The 17,413-nt window shown below is 33.0% G+C and overlaps 1 protein-coding gene across 1 annotated transcript in view; it reads left to right on the top strand.

Moving 5' to 3' along the window:
* The first annotated feature begins 2,017 nt into the window (after positions 1 to 2,017).
* The window catches only part of LOC111515097 (juvenile hormone esterase), a 29,639-nt gene continuing 14,243 nt past the window's right edge, over positions 2,018 to 17,413 (top strand). Inside the window, exons 1-5 of the mRNA XM_074180021.1 lie at positions 2,018 to 2,147; positions 4,602 to 4,790; positions 5,268 to 5,393; positions 6,458 to 6,617; positions 13,481 to 13,666. Coding sequence (XP_074036122.1) covers positions 4,605 to 4,790; positions 5,268 to 5,393; positions 6,458 to 6,617; positions 13,481 to 13,666 — 658 coding nt within the window. The 5' untranslated portion in view covers positions 2,018 to 2,147; positions 4,602 to 4,604. The remainder of the gene's footprint in view (positions 2,148 to 4,601; positions 4,791 to 5,267; positions 5,394 to 6,457; positions 6,618 to 13,480; positions 13,667 to 17,413) is intronic.

Here is a 17,413-nt window from a genome sequence, read left to right as displayed (position 1 = left end):
GTGGCGCGGTTTTATGAATTATTTACAGGGAAAATAAAAATAAAATATTTTTAGTAAAATTCGATATGAATTTACATTAAAGGTAGGTACGAAAAGGTAGATCAACAACAGATACACTGGCAAAGGTGCATAATATCGCAGACGAAGCAAACGCAAGGATTGGCAGAAAAAGTTGCGCCATGATAACGTTGGATGTACAAAATGCTTTCGACTCTGCATCATAGGAAGGGATCCTGAAGGAAATCAAAAGAAGAGATGTACCTGCATATCTGTACAATATGATTGCCAGCAACCTTGGAGAGAGGGTGCTAATAGTAGGATGCAAGAAAGAAATGAACATCACCTGTGGTGTTCCAAAAGGTTCCATAATTGGTCCCACATTGTGGAATATATACTATCATGGGGTACTAAATATGACAGTCCCTAGGGAAGTGAACCTGATATACTACGCAGATGACCTAGCCATAGTGGTGGTGGGAAAAATGGGGAGAGTCTGGTAAGAACTTCCAAAGAACTATGAGTCGATGACAGCAAAGCAACTCAAGCATGCCTTTCGGATGTCAGAGGTAGTACTGCTGGCAGCAGGGAGGAAAGTGAAAAGTATCACAATTGAATTGAAAAAGACAAACATCTGCAGCCAAGAATCCATTGAATACCTGGGTATCCACATGAAACATAACATGGAAATGGACGTTCATATTAGAAAAATAGCAGAAAAGGCAGGAAAAGCCATAACTAAAATAAGCTACTGCTACTTTCTCGAGGGCCCCCAACGTTTGGGTCCCTCGAGAAAGTAGCAGAAGAATTATCTGTTCAGTCGATCATCCTCTATGGGACAACAATCTGGAAAAGAGCCATGGAAAAAAATATAGAAATATATTACTAAGACTCCAAAGAAAAGCAGTCATAAAAATAGTATGTGCATATAGAACAGCATCAACCAAAGCTCTGCTGATGTTTAGAAAAGCTCTGCTGATGATTGCAAGAACCCCGCAATAAACTGCTGGTTAACAATGCTACAAAACTACGTACCAAAAGGGTTAGCAAGGTCAGAAATTATTGAAGAATTGTAACAATCTCATAAGATAGACGGTGAAAAGGCCAACTGGACAAGAAGACATGGAACCATGGATGAACAGAAAATGGGAAGAGGTGAATTACTTTCTCACACAAATCCTAACGGGACATGGGTGTTTTCAGGCGTATCTTTCTCGATTCAAAGAGAGTGTCACAGAAAAGTGCACAGAATGATAGACACGGTTGCATAGGTTGGTAAGAACAGAGAAGAAACGTAGAAATGACAACAGGAGAATTATCACCAGAATCATTATATGGAAGATGCTCAGAAATAAAGAAAAACGTGAACCGTTAGTTAACTTTCCAAAACTATCCTGGCAAAGGAAAGAAAGGAACAAAATGAATAATGATGAAGTACTGAAGAGAAAGGAAGGCCCTGACCCATCACTGTAGTCTGCTATTCCGAAGTAATGCCAGAGGGCGGTTCCAGAGTAGCCTGATTGACCCACGAGTGATTTTTCAGTCGGAAAGAATCCAACACTATATGGTTACAGGGTGGCTAGGTGTCATTCGAAGATTTTTCCACTCGCCGAAAAGAAGAATCAAGTATCGGCGTTCCATTCAAACCTACTCTTCCCAACACAGTGCAACATCATAAATATGTTTATAAATATATGATTCATATAGTACTTGAACATCCTTTTAAATAGTCACCAGGTTAGTAACAGGTATGAGATTTCTTTCAGGTATTTCAGTTTCTCCATCTTTTGGACTCTAATCACTTGATACTCACCGGTATAGGTGGTTTTTAAATTCGCAGCATGTTGTATTCATTTGAAATAAAATGGTTTCTCGAGTTGAACATATTCTTCAAATAAACAAATGAACTTTCTGCCTTTTTTCTGGAGCATGAAAAAATAGAAAAATATTCTAAATTAGATTCCAATATTTTTTTTTTCTATACCTCAAGTAACCGTGCTATTTACATTCAGATATTATTAATTGTTGATGAGTCAATCGAGTTCACTTGATTTCGAACGGTTGAGTTGTTCACTGCTCCGTACAATTTCGATAACATTATTCAGTAAATACTTGAGTAACCGTATTCTGACTCTTTCGTGGTTTTGAAGGTGAGTACTTGCATCTTATCACGAAATATGAAGTTTTTTCTCCCTTTCAATAAACACTCAATTTTTGAAAAAAAAAACGAGTAGCAGGAAGATTCAGCGATGAAAATTGTGAGTTTGTACGTCTTTTCCCATTTGAGATTCGACTATATCAATGTAGTAAGTAATATGTCAAAGTCTGTGAGATTGAAGTAAATCATATCGAGCGAAACAAATAGTTTGAAATTATAATTTTGTCACATTTCTATGATTCATAGATTCAACTACAGTATTATGAGATAATTTTTTCCCGCATATTTGTTTGCTTACTACAATAGATGAGTAATCAACATAGAGACCGAACCCGTGAGGATATCTAATTAAAAAGCTTATGTTTCTTTGAGAATTAGTGAAATTGATCTAGTAGGTCCACAGTTGTATGATTACAACTGACTCGCCCCGGACTCATACCGGTAAATAGATAGAAAAATAAATGAATTCCTATTTAGACTGAAAAAACATAATGAAAGATCTTCATGTTGGAAATTTTTCGACGACCATTCACCGCGATGGCTCTGCAGGTGGCCATGAACGATGAGTTGGGATCCTCTACATCAGATTTTGTTCACGGAGAAACTTCGAGCTTCAAAAAATTCTAGTGTGAAGAATTTATTTCAATTCATCTTTCTATCTATCTACCAGTACAAAACCATGGCGGGTCAGCCATGATCGATATTCGGTGAAACTACAGATATTTTGAAATAAAATTTAGAGACATTCATCTATACCAGTAGATTCTGGTAAATGCCTGCCGAAATACGAATACTTCCCAGCTAATACTAAGCTAGAGCTTTGAGTTATATCCGACAGACATAATCTTATATCATTAGGAATCTACATTATCAAGAAGTAACGTAAACTACACAAGTGAAACCACCTATTGGTGTAACGAATGAGTTTGCTTGCAAAGTTTTCATGTCAGCATTGGTGGTTTGACCGATTTTCAAAACGAACGAATGCGTCAGTGGAATTTGAGAAGCTCTCCTGAAATGCCATCGGAAAACGAATCCGCATGTTTTCAGAAATGATATAACGTCCACAAAAATTGATGGAACCACCTATACAGGGCGTTCCAACGAAAACTTGAACCCCACTGTAAGTCAAAAACGGACGTGTAATCGAAAATTTCAAAGAATACAACAATTTTTATTTTAGGGGACCTAATTCTTATATGGAAATCATACCCGAACTATTACACCACTGCGGTCTGCAACTACCCCCCTATTATTTTCAATGGCACAGGGGGTCGAGTGATATATCATTTGAAAGGTCTTTTGTCCCTCTACTACCTCTATGATTTTTTTAGAAATTGGTTCATTCTTCATTGAGATATTAGATATTGAACGTTTTATTTAAGAAGAACAGAAAATTCGTTGTCGTTCATTTTAATGAGGAAATCAACAACAAATAATATCAGTGGAAACAAATTCAACGGATAAATTGTTCAAAATGGGCTCCACCTAGTTCCATACAATAATACAGTCTACTCTGTAGATTCCGATTCCCGAACAATTATCTGTTGCAGGTCTTGTAGATTTGTAGGCTTAGTAGGGTACACTTTCGACTTCAGGTGTCCCCACAGAAAGAAGTTCATTGGTGTGAGATCAGGTGATCTAGCTTGACACTCCACTGGACCCCTTCTGCCGATCCAACGTATTGGAAAACGTTCGTCCGAAAACTGTGTCACCCGAACATCAAAATGTGGAAGTACCCCATCCTGCTGAAATGTTATTTCATTCTCTAGTAAACTGTCATCATTTTCTAAAATTTGTGTAAGGCTTACACAATCCTATGATTACAGTATACGGTCTCCCAATCCTCTCAGATTACCTGTAGGAAAAGTCAAAATGTTCAGCGCTGAAATCTCACCCATGACTATCTTCTTGATTATCATCAATGGTACCTATAATAGTATACTGAAAAAATTCCAATTGATTGGTAAGGTTGTCATAGTCTTAAGGTTTTCCCAATTTCATTCATGCATATGCATTTGCTGACCTACCTGATCTTCTATGTCTTTAATACCCAAGCATAATTCAGAAGAACACCCCACTTGGTAGGGACATTCTAAGGCCCGCTGCTGCAAATCAGCTATTATGAGAGCAAATGAGGAAACTTTGGAGGATACAATGAACGAATAAGGAATCATGCCATGGTTCATCGTAGAGTTCGAAAAGCAGATCCAATAAAAAAAGCTACACGAGTTATTGCAAAACAGACATACGAGCTGGTTGAACGATTTTGAAAAGAACTACTTTTCCCATGGCATAGGCATGGGGTTTGCTGACAACAGATTACAAGATACTAGTATGATGTTTGAGAAGAAGAATCAACGAATACACAGAAAAGGCTAATTTAATATTCTTTTATATATACTACTTTTAACTACCAGACTGGAAAAATATTCATGTCTTTCAGATAATGGGTTGGTATCTCAATATTGGGACCATCTTACTAGTGCAGTATGCAGCCGCAGACTTTTTTATATTGGAAACTCCTCTTGGAAAGATACAGGGTTCTGTTTTGAAATCAAGATTGGGGCGAGATATTTTCTCCTTCAGAGGTGTTAGATACGCCGAAGCACCTATACATGATTTGCGATTCAAGGTAGAATATTTTCATTGTTTTTCTCATCTAACTTCAGTGAAAGCCATTTATTTTCAATTTCACGTATGCATCTTAGTGAAAAAGTTTTTTGTCTCACTCATACTCTTTCAGTAAAGAAATAATTGGATTGAGATTCAAAATTTAGACTTCGAAATTGAAATTATTCGTTATGTTACTGAAAAAATTAAACATCTCCATCAAGAAACCAATGAAAAAATGTATATAGGTGTGCAAGGTCAAACTTGATCTGTCAGAAAATATGAAGAGTTGCTGACTTGTCTCAATTCTTTTTCGTTGTTAGACTGTAGCTACTATTAATAATTCATGTAGCAGAAAAACTGACTTTTCTCAATGCTTTTGATTTATTAGATCGAAATTACTATCGTAATTCACCTAGTAGTTCACAACTGCCAAAGTTGTTGAATCGAATTATCAGAAGAAGTCAAATCTTACGTTTCACATTTCGACTCGTTTCAGCCCCCTGTCCCAATCAAGAAATGGAATGGGATTTATAATGCGACGAAAGATGGGCCGCTGTGTCCACAACCAACTGAAGATCCAATATCTGAAGATTGTCTCATATTGAATATTTACTCGTCGAAGGTGGGTATTGAAAAGGGCAATTGAAATTGAATATTATCAGATCTTGCTGAAGGGCAGTATTCTTCAAGCTTCTCACATCATCACATATGATTATTATTTTATTTCAGTCGTTAATTACCGCAACATTGGTTTCGAATTCAAAATCCATTTAAATACAGAAGGGTACCCCAGTTTATAATCGGATGTGATTTTAACTCTTACTTCTTTCCAATACTAAGTAAATTTTACTTGTGTACCTATCAATAGGGAAAATTACTTTATTTTCACCATTTGATTTACCAATCAAGACCTTCACTCGGTTCGATGTGATACTTCGTTAGGAACTTTCTGTATAATTACTCATCAATTCAAAAACTCTGGTGGCGATTTCGATCATAGAATCTGAAGTCAGTGTGTTTTGAACAAATTTTGCTGATATGCATTCCACTATACTCATCTTGGCATTTTTATTATTTTGAAACAACTTGCCATTTGTATCTGGTGCATTTGATGATGCATATGATTTGAAATTTGAAGCAAAGAAAGAGTTGAAACAAGAACTTTTCTCGCAGAAGACATTCCGTTAGATACGGGTTGCAGGAGATCATTTTGTCTCAGTAGGCGGACTTTATCCATCGTTTTTTTCTATTTCGTTGGTCGAGAAAAAATATATTAGTCTTATCGACTTTCAAACCTACCGCGGTTTCAATTTACCCCAGAAATAAACGCTATATAGAAATCGTGAAAGTTCATTTCTAAAGGATTCAGTAGGTTTGGCAGGCCATCTGAAAATAGTTTCAATAACTTCAATATAATAATAATAAATACTTTCATTCAAAGGTACAGGAGATACTAACCTAACCTAAGAAATGGCAGAACTTCTGCACATGATAAATCAAGGCAGATATTGCTATTTCATCAAACCAACTGCGGCTCTGCATGTTTTTGAATAACACCAAATTCATTTTCAACTGTTTTGCTATTTTTTAAATTGAATTTTCCATGAACGGTTGATAATTATTAAAATTACCATCTGAAATGTCTAATATTGATAAAATCATTTTGTATTTATTTCACTTCATTAGCTACCAACATCTACGAACAATCCAAAACGACCCGTAATTTTGTTCATTCATCCTGGAGGACTCTATAGTGTTGGATCTACAAGCGTCTGGTTGGGACCAAACTACTTCATGGACCAAGATATCGTTTTGGTAACGATGAACTACAGGTTGGGAACCTTGGGTGAGTTCTAGCGCCATCATGAAACTTGGTAGGTAGGTAGAATTGGAACCCATAGCTTAAAATATACAGTGCATTCCATTTAAAACGAGCCACCCTGAATAACTTTTGGTACAATGATTTGCAGAAGAAATGAAAAAATACGTCAACCATATTATCCAGGGGGCACACTTTGACAAATTCACATTTGATCTATCTTTTCCTTTGGCACCCCCAGAGCATGTCACCGTTTTTTTAATGTATCAATTGTTTTGCATTATCATATGTTCCATGATGAACAGACTTCAACAAAGTAAAATGCATTGTGGTTTAAAGCTCATAGTTTGGAAGCTAAAAGTCATTCGAGTTGAAAACGAGCCAGCCTGAATGAAATTCTATTCAATCTGTTACCTAGGTTTCATAGGTGTTTTTGTGTCAAAAAAGTCCTATTTTGCCTAGTTAAGTTTGAATTCGATATTCTCTTCATTTTGTATTTGTCTCATTCTACTATAACGATTACCTACCAGGTGAAGTTACAATTGGTGTCTCTGTTTTTGTGAATTCTTGAGAAGCAATGGTTTATACGCTTCAAGAACGGATTGAAATAGTGATTTTACTACCAGAATGGAAATAGTGCTAGAGCTGCTGTCCATGTTCAATGATAATCATCCAGGAAGAAATATACGACTCAAATACGTTTCGGAATTATTGAACAAATTTATGGAAACTGGATCTGTTAACAATAAAAAGCAAAACCGTTCAGGAATTGTCAAAGATGAAGCTATTTTTACTGCAGTTTTAGGACACGTTGGACTAATGGAGAATTCGCAATTTCATCCATGTAAGATCAGATTAGTTCATGAATTGAACGAAGATGATTTCGATAGATTTATCGAGTTTTATAGCAGGGGAGCCCACGATGCAAAATGGGGATTTATTCGAGCGTCATTGAGACATATTAGGTTGTAAAGCTTAGATGAGGAGAAGAAAATAATGTTATATAATATATATCTTTTCTCGGTGGGGGAAGCGGCTATAGATTTTAAAATATGTAAAAAAATAGTGTTGCATGGAGATACTCGAGCGCGTCAGATATTGATAGTATCAATGTCCTACGTATTTTTAATAATGTTGGTATGTTAATCTGATCATTTGCATGATGTGGGTGGTTGTACGTGAGGGTTAAAAGTAAAAAAAAAATTAATCGAGCGCGTCAGATTTTCTAAAAGGATGTTGAGTGCAACAAAAAAACTCTCATTCAATAATCTGACGATCTGACGCAAACTCGCGGCCATTATTATAATGTGCCAAAAAATTTGCCATTTTGAAATACTCAAGCACGTCAGATTAATATACATATATATATATATATATATATATATATATATAAATTGGATAATGTTAGCGACTGGAGAAATGTATGGTAAAATGGATTAACAGGGTCTCTCAGTCAAAAAATCAAAAATCAAACTCTGCTTTACTTCGCCAAGCTTTCGCTTCTAATGGGAAGCTTCTTCAGGGCCTATAATTTAATGATTTTTGAATATTTTCGCCTTTGAATAATATTACAAATCATACTTACAGTAAAAATGAGTGAAAAAACAATAAATTGAAGATAGAATTGACATAAAAGTTAACATGTATACGATTTTTTTTGTGGGTTTGACAAATGTCATACCTTCACATAAATGTCATTTTTCAATGGGTATGATGATTTGATAATTTTTTACTGTAATGAAAGAGTTATTGATTGATACATCTTTCATTATTATTATGTTTTTGATGTAGTTCTAGTAAATTACTATATATACTGCTGAGATTATCAATGTCAGTTTTCTTATTCATACAATCAGAAGACTTATTAATTTCCACCATTTCAAGAAAAAGGCGTTTGGAAATATTTTTTTCTGTATGTAAAACTTTGATATTAGAGAAATTTGGTTTATGACCTGTTTCTATAGAGTGTTGTGCTAATGCACATGATTTTTTATTGAGCTTTATATCACTTTTATGTGAAGTTATTCTATCATTAAGAATTCTAGATGTTGTTCCAATATAATTCAAGTTACAATTATTACAAGGAATGTTATAAATCACATTTGACTTTTTTGTTGTATCAGTTTTATCTTTCAATTTAGTATTCAAATTCTTTATAGTTTTAATATTTTTTTGGCATATTTTGATATTTTGTTCATTATGAAAAAGTTTTATGATATTTGAAGATAAATTTCCAAGGTTAGGTATAGATTTATAAGAAATATTGATAGGTGAACTATCATTACATACATTTCTGTTAATTACATCAGAATTTGTATTACTGCCAGTATTGAAAATTATTTTATTAAGAAGTTTTCTGGGATAAGAATTATCGATCAGTATGTCTCTAAGAAGTCTATAAACAAATTCTTGGTACACCAATGGGAGCTACTATTTCTCCTATTATAGCTCAATACGTAATGGACGATCTTTTTGAAAACATACTTCCCAAATTGAGTTTTGAAATTCCCTTTTTAAAGAAATATGTTGACGATGTCATCTGTGCAATACCTTATGACAAATCTAATGAAATTCTTGATGTTGTCAATAGATATGATAAGAAGTTACAATTCACTATCGAAATAGAAAATAATCAGACCCTTCCTTTTCTTGATACAAGAGTTATTCGTAAAACTGATAATTCCTTGATTACAGATTGGTATGTCAAACCTACTAATTCAGGAAGATATATCAATTACTATTCCTTTCACAAAAAATCAGTTAAAATTAATTTAATACTCTGTTTGAAAAAAAGAATAGAAAAATTAGTACACCCTTCCCTCAAGCAAAAAAATCTCAGACTTCTTAGAGACATACTGATCGATAATTCTTATCCCAGAAAACTTCTTAATAAAATAATTTTCAATACTGGCAGTAATACAAATTCTGATGTAATTAACAGAAATGTATGTAATGATAGTTCACCTATCAATATTTCTTATAAATCTATACCTAACCTTGGAAATTTATCTTCAAATATCATAAAACTTTTTCATAATGAACAAAATATCAAAATATGCCAAAAAAATATTAAAACTATAAAGAATTTGAATACTAAATTGAAAGATAAAACTGATACAACAAAAAAGTCAAATGTGATTTATAACATTCCTTGTAATAATTGTAACTTGAATTATATTGGAACAACATCTAGAATTCTTAATGATAGAATAACTTCACATAAAAGTGATATAAAGCTCAATAAAAAATCATGTGCATTAGCACAACACTCTATAGAAACAGGTCATAAACCAAATTTCTCTAATATCAAAGTTTTACATACAGAAAAAAATATTTCCAAACGCCTTTTTCTTGAAATGGTGGAAATTAATAAGTCTTCTGATTGTATGAATAAGAAAACTGACATTGATAATCTCAGCAGTATATATAGTAATTTACTAGAACTACATCAAAAACATAATAATAATGAAAGATGTATCAATCAATAACTCTTTCATTACAGTAAAAAATTATCAAATCATCATACCCATTGAAAAATGACATTTATGTGAAGGTATGACATTTGTCAAACCCACAAAAAAAATCGTATACATGTTAACTTTTATGTCAATTCTATCTTCAATTTATTGTTTTTTCACTCATTTTTACTGTAAGTATGATTTGTAATATTATTCAAAGGCGAAAATATTCAAAAATCATTAAATTATAGGCCCTGAAGAAGCTTCCCATTAGAAGCGAAAGCTTGGCGAAGTAAAGCAGAGTTTGATTTTTGATTTTTTGACTGAGAGACCCTGTTAATCCATTTTACCATATATATATATATATATATATATATATATATATATATATATATATATATATATATATATATATATATATATACGGTTCATCTTTATGTTTTAGACGTGCTGTCTCATAATCTGACGATTATCTAGAGGGATTCGCTTAATCTGACAAAAACAATTTTTTTTTAAATTTTTTTCAATTCATTGAACTTAAAATTATTTGAAAAGCTTAGAATAGCATGCAAATGAAAAAGTGTATGTTTTTTAAGTGGAATACTTCTATTTATAAGAAAATAATTTTAAAAAAATGCTCAAAAAATTGAATTTCTCATAATCAATTGATCAATTAATGAAGGAAAGAGAAATGAAACTTTATATGTTTTTCAACATTTTTTTTTGTAACTAACGTTACTGCAGTTTCGTCCTATAAGGACATTTTCAAACTTATATATCGTATAAGGACATTTTTAAACTTATATATTGTATAAGTTTGAAAATGTCCTTATATATTGTATATGTCCTCACATTGTCCTGTTATATATTGTATAAGTTTGAAAATGTCCTTATATATTGTATATGTCCTAATAGGACGAAACTGCAGTAACGTTAGTTACAAATAAAAGTGGTAAAAAACAAAGAAAGTTTAATTTCTCTTTTCTTCATTATGATTTCCTATTACGTAGTAACGGCTACATCCATCAATCAATATATTAATTAATCATCATCTTCATCATGAACGAGTCTGTGATAGAGAAAAAATGAATAGAGAACAGAGGAATAGAAACTCGGACAGGGAAATATAGGTATAACACAGCTGCACGCATTAAACTTTATCGACGAATTTTTGTTATTTCGGCTTGCGGAAATCGTCAGATTATATATTTTTCGTTATCCTTGAATTATTTTCTTCAAAATAGAAAAAAATCAACCACGCTCGAGAATGTCGAAATAACGTTATTTTTTTACAACTTTGCTGCCCTCCTCTTTCTGTACATCAATGTCAAATTGTCAGATTACTGAAATATCCACTTTTTAGTAGGTAATTATTTCACCCTACCTCATTCTGACGCGCTCGAGAATTTCTGATGACCAGTTTTTTTTACTATTCTGAATTTTTATCCCTCACAGGCGGCCTTATATATAGGGCTCATATTTGGTGGAGGTACTTAACCTGGTACAATGTATCCCCCTGTATATCAATCTTCCGCGCTTTAGTAAATCCCGAAATCCCCGGTTGGGTTCCCCTATTATTATGAAAGTCTCACTGAACGGATCAACTTGCATCAGAATTTCTTGTATGAAATTTGTTTCTCGGATGAATGTACGTTTAGTTTGAATGGAGAGGTTTATCGTAAAAATTGTTGATTTCATACCATCAAGTTCGTACCCAACGACCTCAAAAACTGAATGCTTGGGCAGGAATTTCAGGTGACCACATCATAGGACCTTTTTAATGGATGATGTTTTGACTAGCGATAAATATTTGGATATATTGGAGAAATTAATAATACCGTGCATAGGGCAATTGGGGAGGATAAACTTTATACGAAAACGAAGTAGTTTCTCAGCAGGATGGTGCACTTCCTCATTATGCAGCTCTAGTGCAACAATTTTGGTATTTTCATTTTCCTGGTCGCTGGATTGGCAGAAGAAGTCCTACAGAATGGCCACCAAGGTCTCCGGATCTCACTCCTGCGGATTTCTTCCTATGGGGTCATTTGAAGTCCAAAGTATATGAGATAGAATCAACATTGGAAGATTCGAGAGAGAGTATCATGATGCATTGTAGAGAAATAACTTCCGAGATTCTCAACCATGTAAGGGCGGCAATGAAAGCTCGTTTGTACCGTTGTATGGAAGTTGGTGAAAACGTTTTTAAATATTTACTATAGAAAAAAGTTTTCTTCTTATTGTCAAGTCATCATATTTTGATTCAAGAATTAATAAAAAATTTCTTTTTTTGAAGTATCGCTTCCATATTTGTCTCTAGAACAAATACCTCAAAATGTTGTCTCCTGTATAATTGTTGACCTGTTTTATTTTTCCTGTAAATCATTGTTCCAAAAGTTTTTCAGGGTGGCTCGTTTTCAACGCAAATAATTTATAGCTCCCGAACCATAAGCTGCAGACCATATGTTTTATACTTTGTTGAAGTCTGCTGATCATAAAGCATCTGATAATGTGAAACAATGTAGGGTGATCCATTTCAAAAAATGGTGACATGCTCTAGGGGTGCGATAAGGGAATGTCGAAATGTGTCCCCCTGTATACTATGGTTGACGTGTTTTTTTTTTATTTTTCCTGAAAATCATTGTACCAAAAGTTATTCAGGATGGCTCGTTTTACATGTCCCATCTACATTATGTAGATGGGACAGGTCATATTTCTCAGGTATAATATAAATGTGTAATATTAAAAGATGTCATTTGAATAAAAAATAATGTGACACACATTGTAAAACAAACATATACACATTAAAATATAAGTAAAAAATGGAAATAGATAAATAAACAAAATGTTACGATATTTACATCACAATGACAGTGATCTGACATTACCAACTTCAAGTATAAATTATTTTACTGTGTAGAAACCTTTTTCTGATAAAAACACTTTCAACTGTTTTTTAAAAACTTGGGGTGGTAGTGTCTTCATATCGCATGACAGTATATTAAAGAGACGGATACCAGCAAACATAGCATATAGTTATTCCTTGTATGATAATTATGGACTTCCGATCTCGACTCTAGTTGTCTTCCATTTCATGATAATACGTCAATGTTTTTAAATTGAACAAACAGGCAACAGTTATTTTATTTTGACAAAAAATCTCTTTACAGGACGTTCTGTAATCTAGATTGAAAATTATCCTCAGTAATGCTTTCTATTTTATGAAAATTCTGCCCACCTCAGTTGGTAAACCCCAGACAGCAATGTTCTTGTAAATAATGGATTGAAACTTAGCACTGAGTTATTAACAAAAATACTCTTCTCATGCGTCTTTCGCCGCACTATCATGCTAACTTGGTTAGCGAAATGCACGGGTGTGGAAAAAATGCTTCCAATTTATTCATGAAATTGTTGAAAACGGAAACTATTTTTCAGGATTTTTAAGCACCGGTACTGAAGAAGCTCCTGGCAACAACGGTTTCAAAGATCAAGTGGAAGCTTTGAGATGGATTCAAAAAAATATTCTATCATTCGGTGGTGATCCTGATTCTGTAACTATTATGGGCTATAGTGCAGGGGGTTGGAGCGTTATATTGCACATGGTGTCACCAATGTCACGAGGTAACTGTTTGCGCTACCTCATTTGTTTACATAAATTTCACCAGAAATAGAAAGAGTTCAATTTAAATGGAATGCCTTATATATTTATTGATCTCTATATTCATTTTTCAATCTCATTGTGTTTGGGAATAGCCATTACTCAATTCATTCAGATGAAAATAATCTTATTTATTCGAAGATATACAGTGCCATCCCCAAAGTATGCAACATATGGGAAACTTATTTATTAAGGGTTTTGAGACGAAAAGTTATTACTGATAAAAGTTTGTGCGTTCTCTAAAACTAAACATGCACTAACAAAATACAGTACAACACACGTAATACACGAGGAGCCTTCAAATATTTGATTTTGAGAAAAGAGTAAAGTACTAGAAATTTCGGGAAATGGTATTAAGAAAAGTTGTTCAGCATTGAAAAATACATCTAGATTTGAAGTCATGGCCATTTAAGTGAAGTTTTATTGTTTTACCCATTTTTTTAAATGAGGACAAGGAAAAAAAAATGTTAAAACGGTAAATAGACAGTATCCTGTATACAACGGTTCATTTTGAAAGCCTGTAATATTACAAATCACCCAACTATGGTGCTAACCACGGTCAATTGTTTTGAAAAGAAAATTAATTTTCAAAGTTTTTGTTGCAAAGTTATTTTTATTTTTTGTTTACACCAAAATTTACACAAAATTATAAAGTATTATAACAAGAACTTTATATTCAATAATATCAAATCACGAACCATCAAAATAAAATAGGCATTTCGAAAAAAAGTCATTGATTTTCTGGAGATTCAACTGAAACCATTTATTTTGAACAAGAAAATCTTCAGGAAAGCAATGAGTTTGTTCAGAAATGCCTATTTTATTTTGATGTTTTGTAATTTACCATTATTGGAAATTGAGTTCTTGTTACAATACTGTATAATGTTGAGTAATTTTCGGTGATAGCAAAAAAATAAAAATAACTTTGCACCAAAACCTCTGAAAATTAATTTCGTTTAAAAAAAAATTGACCGTGGTTAACACGACAGTTGTGTAATTTGTAATACTATAGGCTTTTAAAATGAACTTTCGTATACAGGATTCTGTCTATTTATCGTTTTAGCAAAAATTTGTTTTTCGTAGTCCCCATTCAAAGAAAAATGGTTAAAAAAATGAAACTTCACTTAGATGATCATTACTTCAAATCTACATGTATTTTTCAATGCTCAACAACTTTTCTGAATAACATTTCCCGAAATTTTTCAAAATAAGAGTACTTTACTCTTGTCAAAAAATCAAATATTTGAAGGTTCCTCGTATATTACGTGTGTTGTACTGTATTTTGCTGGTGCATGTTCAGTTTCAGGGGATGCACAAACTTTCATCAGAAATAACTTTTTGTCGAAAAACCCTTTATAAATAAGTTTTCCATATGGTGCATACTTTGGGGATGACACTGATTCTTTGAAAATCTTTGAAAAACATTTCCACCATTTCCAAAAGAAAAGGTGTTAGAATTAAAAAAAAAATTGATTATATTAACATTGTGAACAATAAATATCATAACAAAGAATGTAACAAATAACAGAAATGACAAACAATTAGTGGTTGCTTTCTTGATGTTCAGCACGCCGTTTGTTTTCTTCTGTTACTTTTTTCTGGAAAACTATGAAAACAAATCTGGATGAATGTTATCATAAACGTTTGTAATGTATTTTTTTTTCGATTGATTCGGCCGTTACTTGATGAAGATCCATAGTAATTTCAAAAACTACACCTCACGATTTGATCTCCACAAACTTCATTTGAAAATATATCACAACATGTTTCGCTAAGGCATTAGCTTTTTCAAATGATTCATACATCAGATCATTCTTACATTAATATTTATATACTACAGGTAACCATAATTGAGACTACCTCCAAGAAATTATCTGAACCTCTACATGAACCTCAATTATGATCACCTGAAGCATATTGCCTCACATCTACATCAATAATAATTCTTTCTCGGTTTTTAAGAAAACAAGTTCAATTATGGTGATCTATTCAAATCTAGTTGGTCACCGTGTTAGGAATCACACGTTAAAAGGTACGACCTCGTTAGTCCTTAGCTCGCACAAGTTCCCCAACTTCTGAGAGTTGTCGTTCGTATGGGGGCGGCAGCTGATTAACGGAAAAACACATTTTAAACAGATTCTTAAACAGATTCATTAGAATGTTTGAATCATGCTATTATAAGCTGCTACTTTGATTCACAGATTAGTCAATGTTCCTTTTTGAATAGATAATATCGATAAAGAACTTAATATCATCAAGCAAATTGCGGTAAACAATGGATTTAAAGCCGAATCAATGAACAAAATACTTGTCATGAAAGTCTACACAAAAGTGATTCGAAACGTTTTTCCTATTGATAGGGAGATAATCAAAATTATAGAACTTTAACGTATTTTGGACAACCAACGGAAAAAGTAGCTTCATTTTTGAGGACTCGAGATATTGAAATTGCATATAGAACAAGTAATACGTTGGGAAAAGTATTACTTGTTTTATATGCAATTACGACAAAACATCCAAATTCGAGAAATCAGGAGTATATAAAGTAAAGTGTGGAACGTGCCCTAAGGTATATATTGGTCAAACTGGCAGGACTTTTAGGAAACGAATCCAGGACAATCATACGAGCTATGTAAATAAGAAAACAAATTCAACATATTCAAATCATCTTCTAGAAGAAAATCACATCTTTAATGAAGAGTTCGAAATTTTGCACATTGAAAATAAAGGTTTGAAACTGAATCATTTGGAAACAATGGAAATTAATAAACATTCTAATGAATGACCAACTAGATTTGAATAGATCTTCATTATTGAACTTGTTTTCTTAAAAACCGAGAAAGAATTATTATTGATGTAGATGTGAGGCAATATGCTTCAGGTGATCATAATTGAGGTTCATGTAGAGGTTCAGATAATTTCTTGGAGGTAGTCTCAATTATGGTTACCTGTAGTATATAAATATTAATGTAAAAATGATATATTTTTCAAATAAAGTTTGTGGAGAGCAAATCGTGAGGTGTAGTTTTTGAAAAAAGTTTGTAATGTACATTTGTTGGTTGATAATGTTGGCCATACTGTATCTCTAGCTGCCACTGAACTCAATGAATTTCATCCAATTGAGACTAGATTAATCTTTCATCACTGAAAATAAAATTGCCAAACTTCACCTTAATCGAATAGAGAATATGTACCATATATAAACAAAGAAAAATCCTCTTAGGAAAGTTCAACACACTGTATTTTGCAAACAATGCTTTTTCAGATCTATGAGATCTATAGAATGAGATCATGAATACATTATTACATCGTTCACCGCATTTAGAAAACACCCTGTCTAGTCGTAAGTACCCATACAGTGCTGACGTAAGTAGTCACTCCTTCCCTCTTTTCTTTCGATTGGAACATAATTTACAGACATAATTTACGTGAAAAGGAATCATTTTCAGTATTATTGTGAGTGTGGCAGTATTGTGCAACGAGTGACGAGTTTTCCAAATAGAAAGAGGGGTATTGTCATAACTCGTTTGATACGTATTTCAAATAGTTTTATATTCGTTTCACGGATCTACAAACAAACTATAAATGTTATAATTTCGAAAACATATGAAAAATTGGAACTCACTTTAGTTCATCCCAATGGACAATTCAAATATTTATAATCCACTACCGGACCGGACACTAATGAAGTCTGCTTACATTTTTCCTTC

This window comes from Leptinotarsa decemlineata, unplaced genomic scaffold (assembly GCF_025532065.1).
Source record: "Leptinotarsa decemlineata unplaced genomic scaffold, Ldec_3_MD MMD2_tig00026282_RagTag_RagTag, whole genome shotgun sequence".
In the NCBI taxonomy this organism is placed as follows: domain Eukaryota; kingdom Metazoa; phylum Arthropoda; class Insecta; order Coleoptera; family Chrysomelidae; genus Leptinotarsa; species Leptinotarsa decemlineata.
This window is presented reverse-complemented; position numbering and strand designations above follow the sequence as displayed.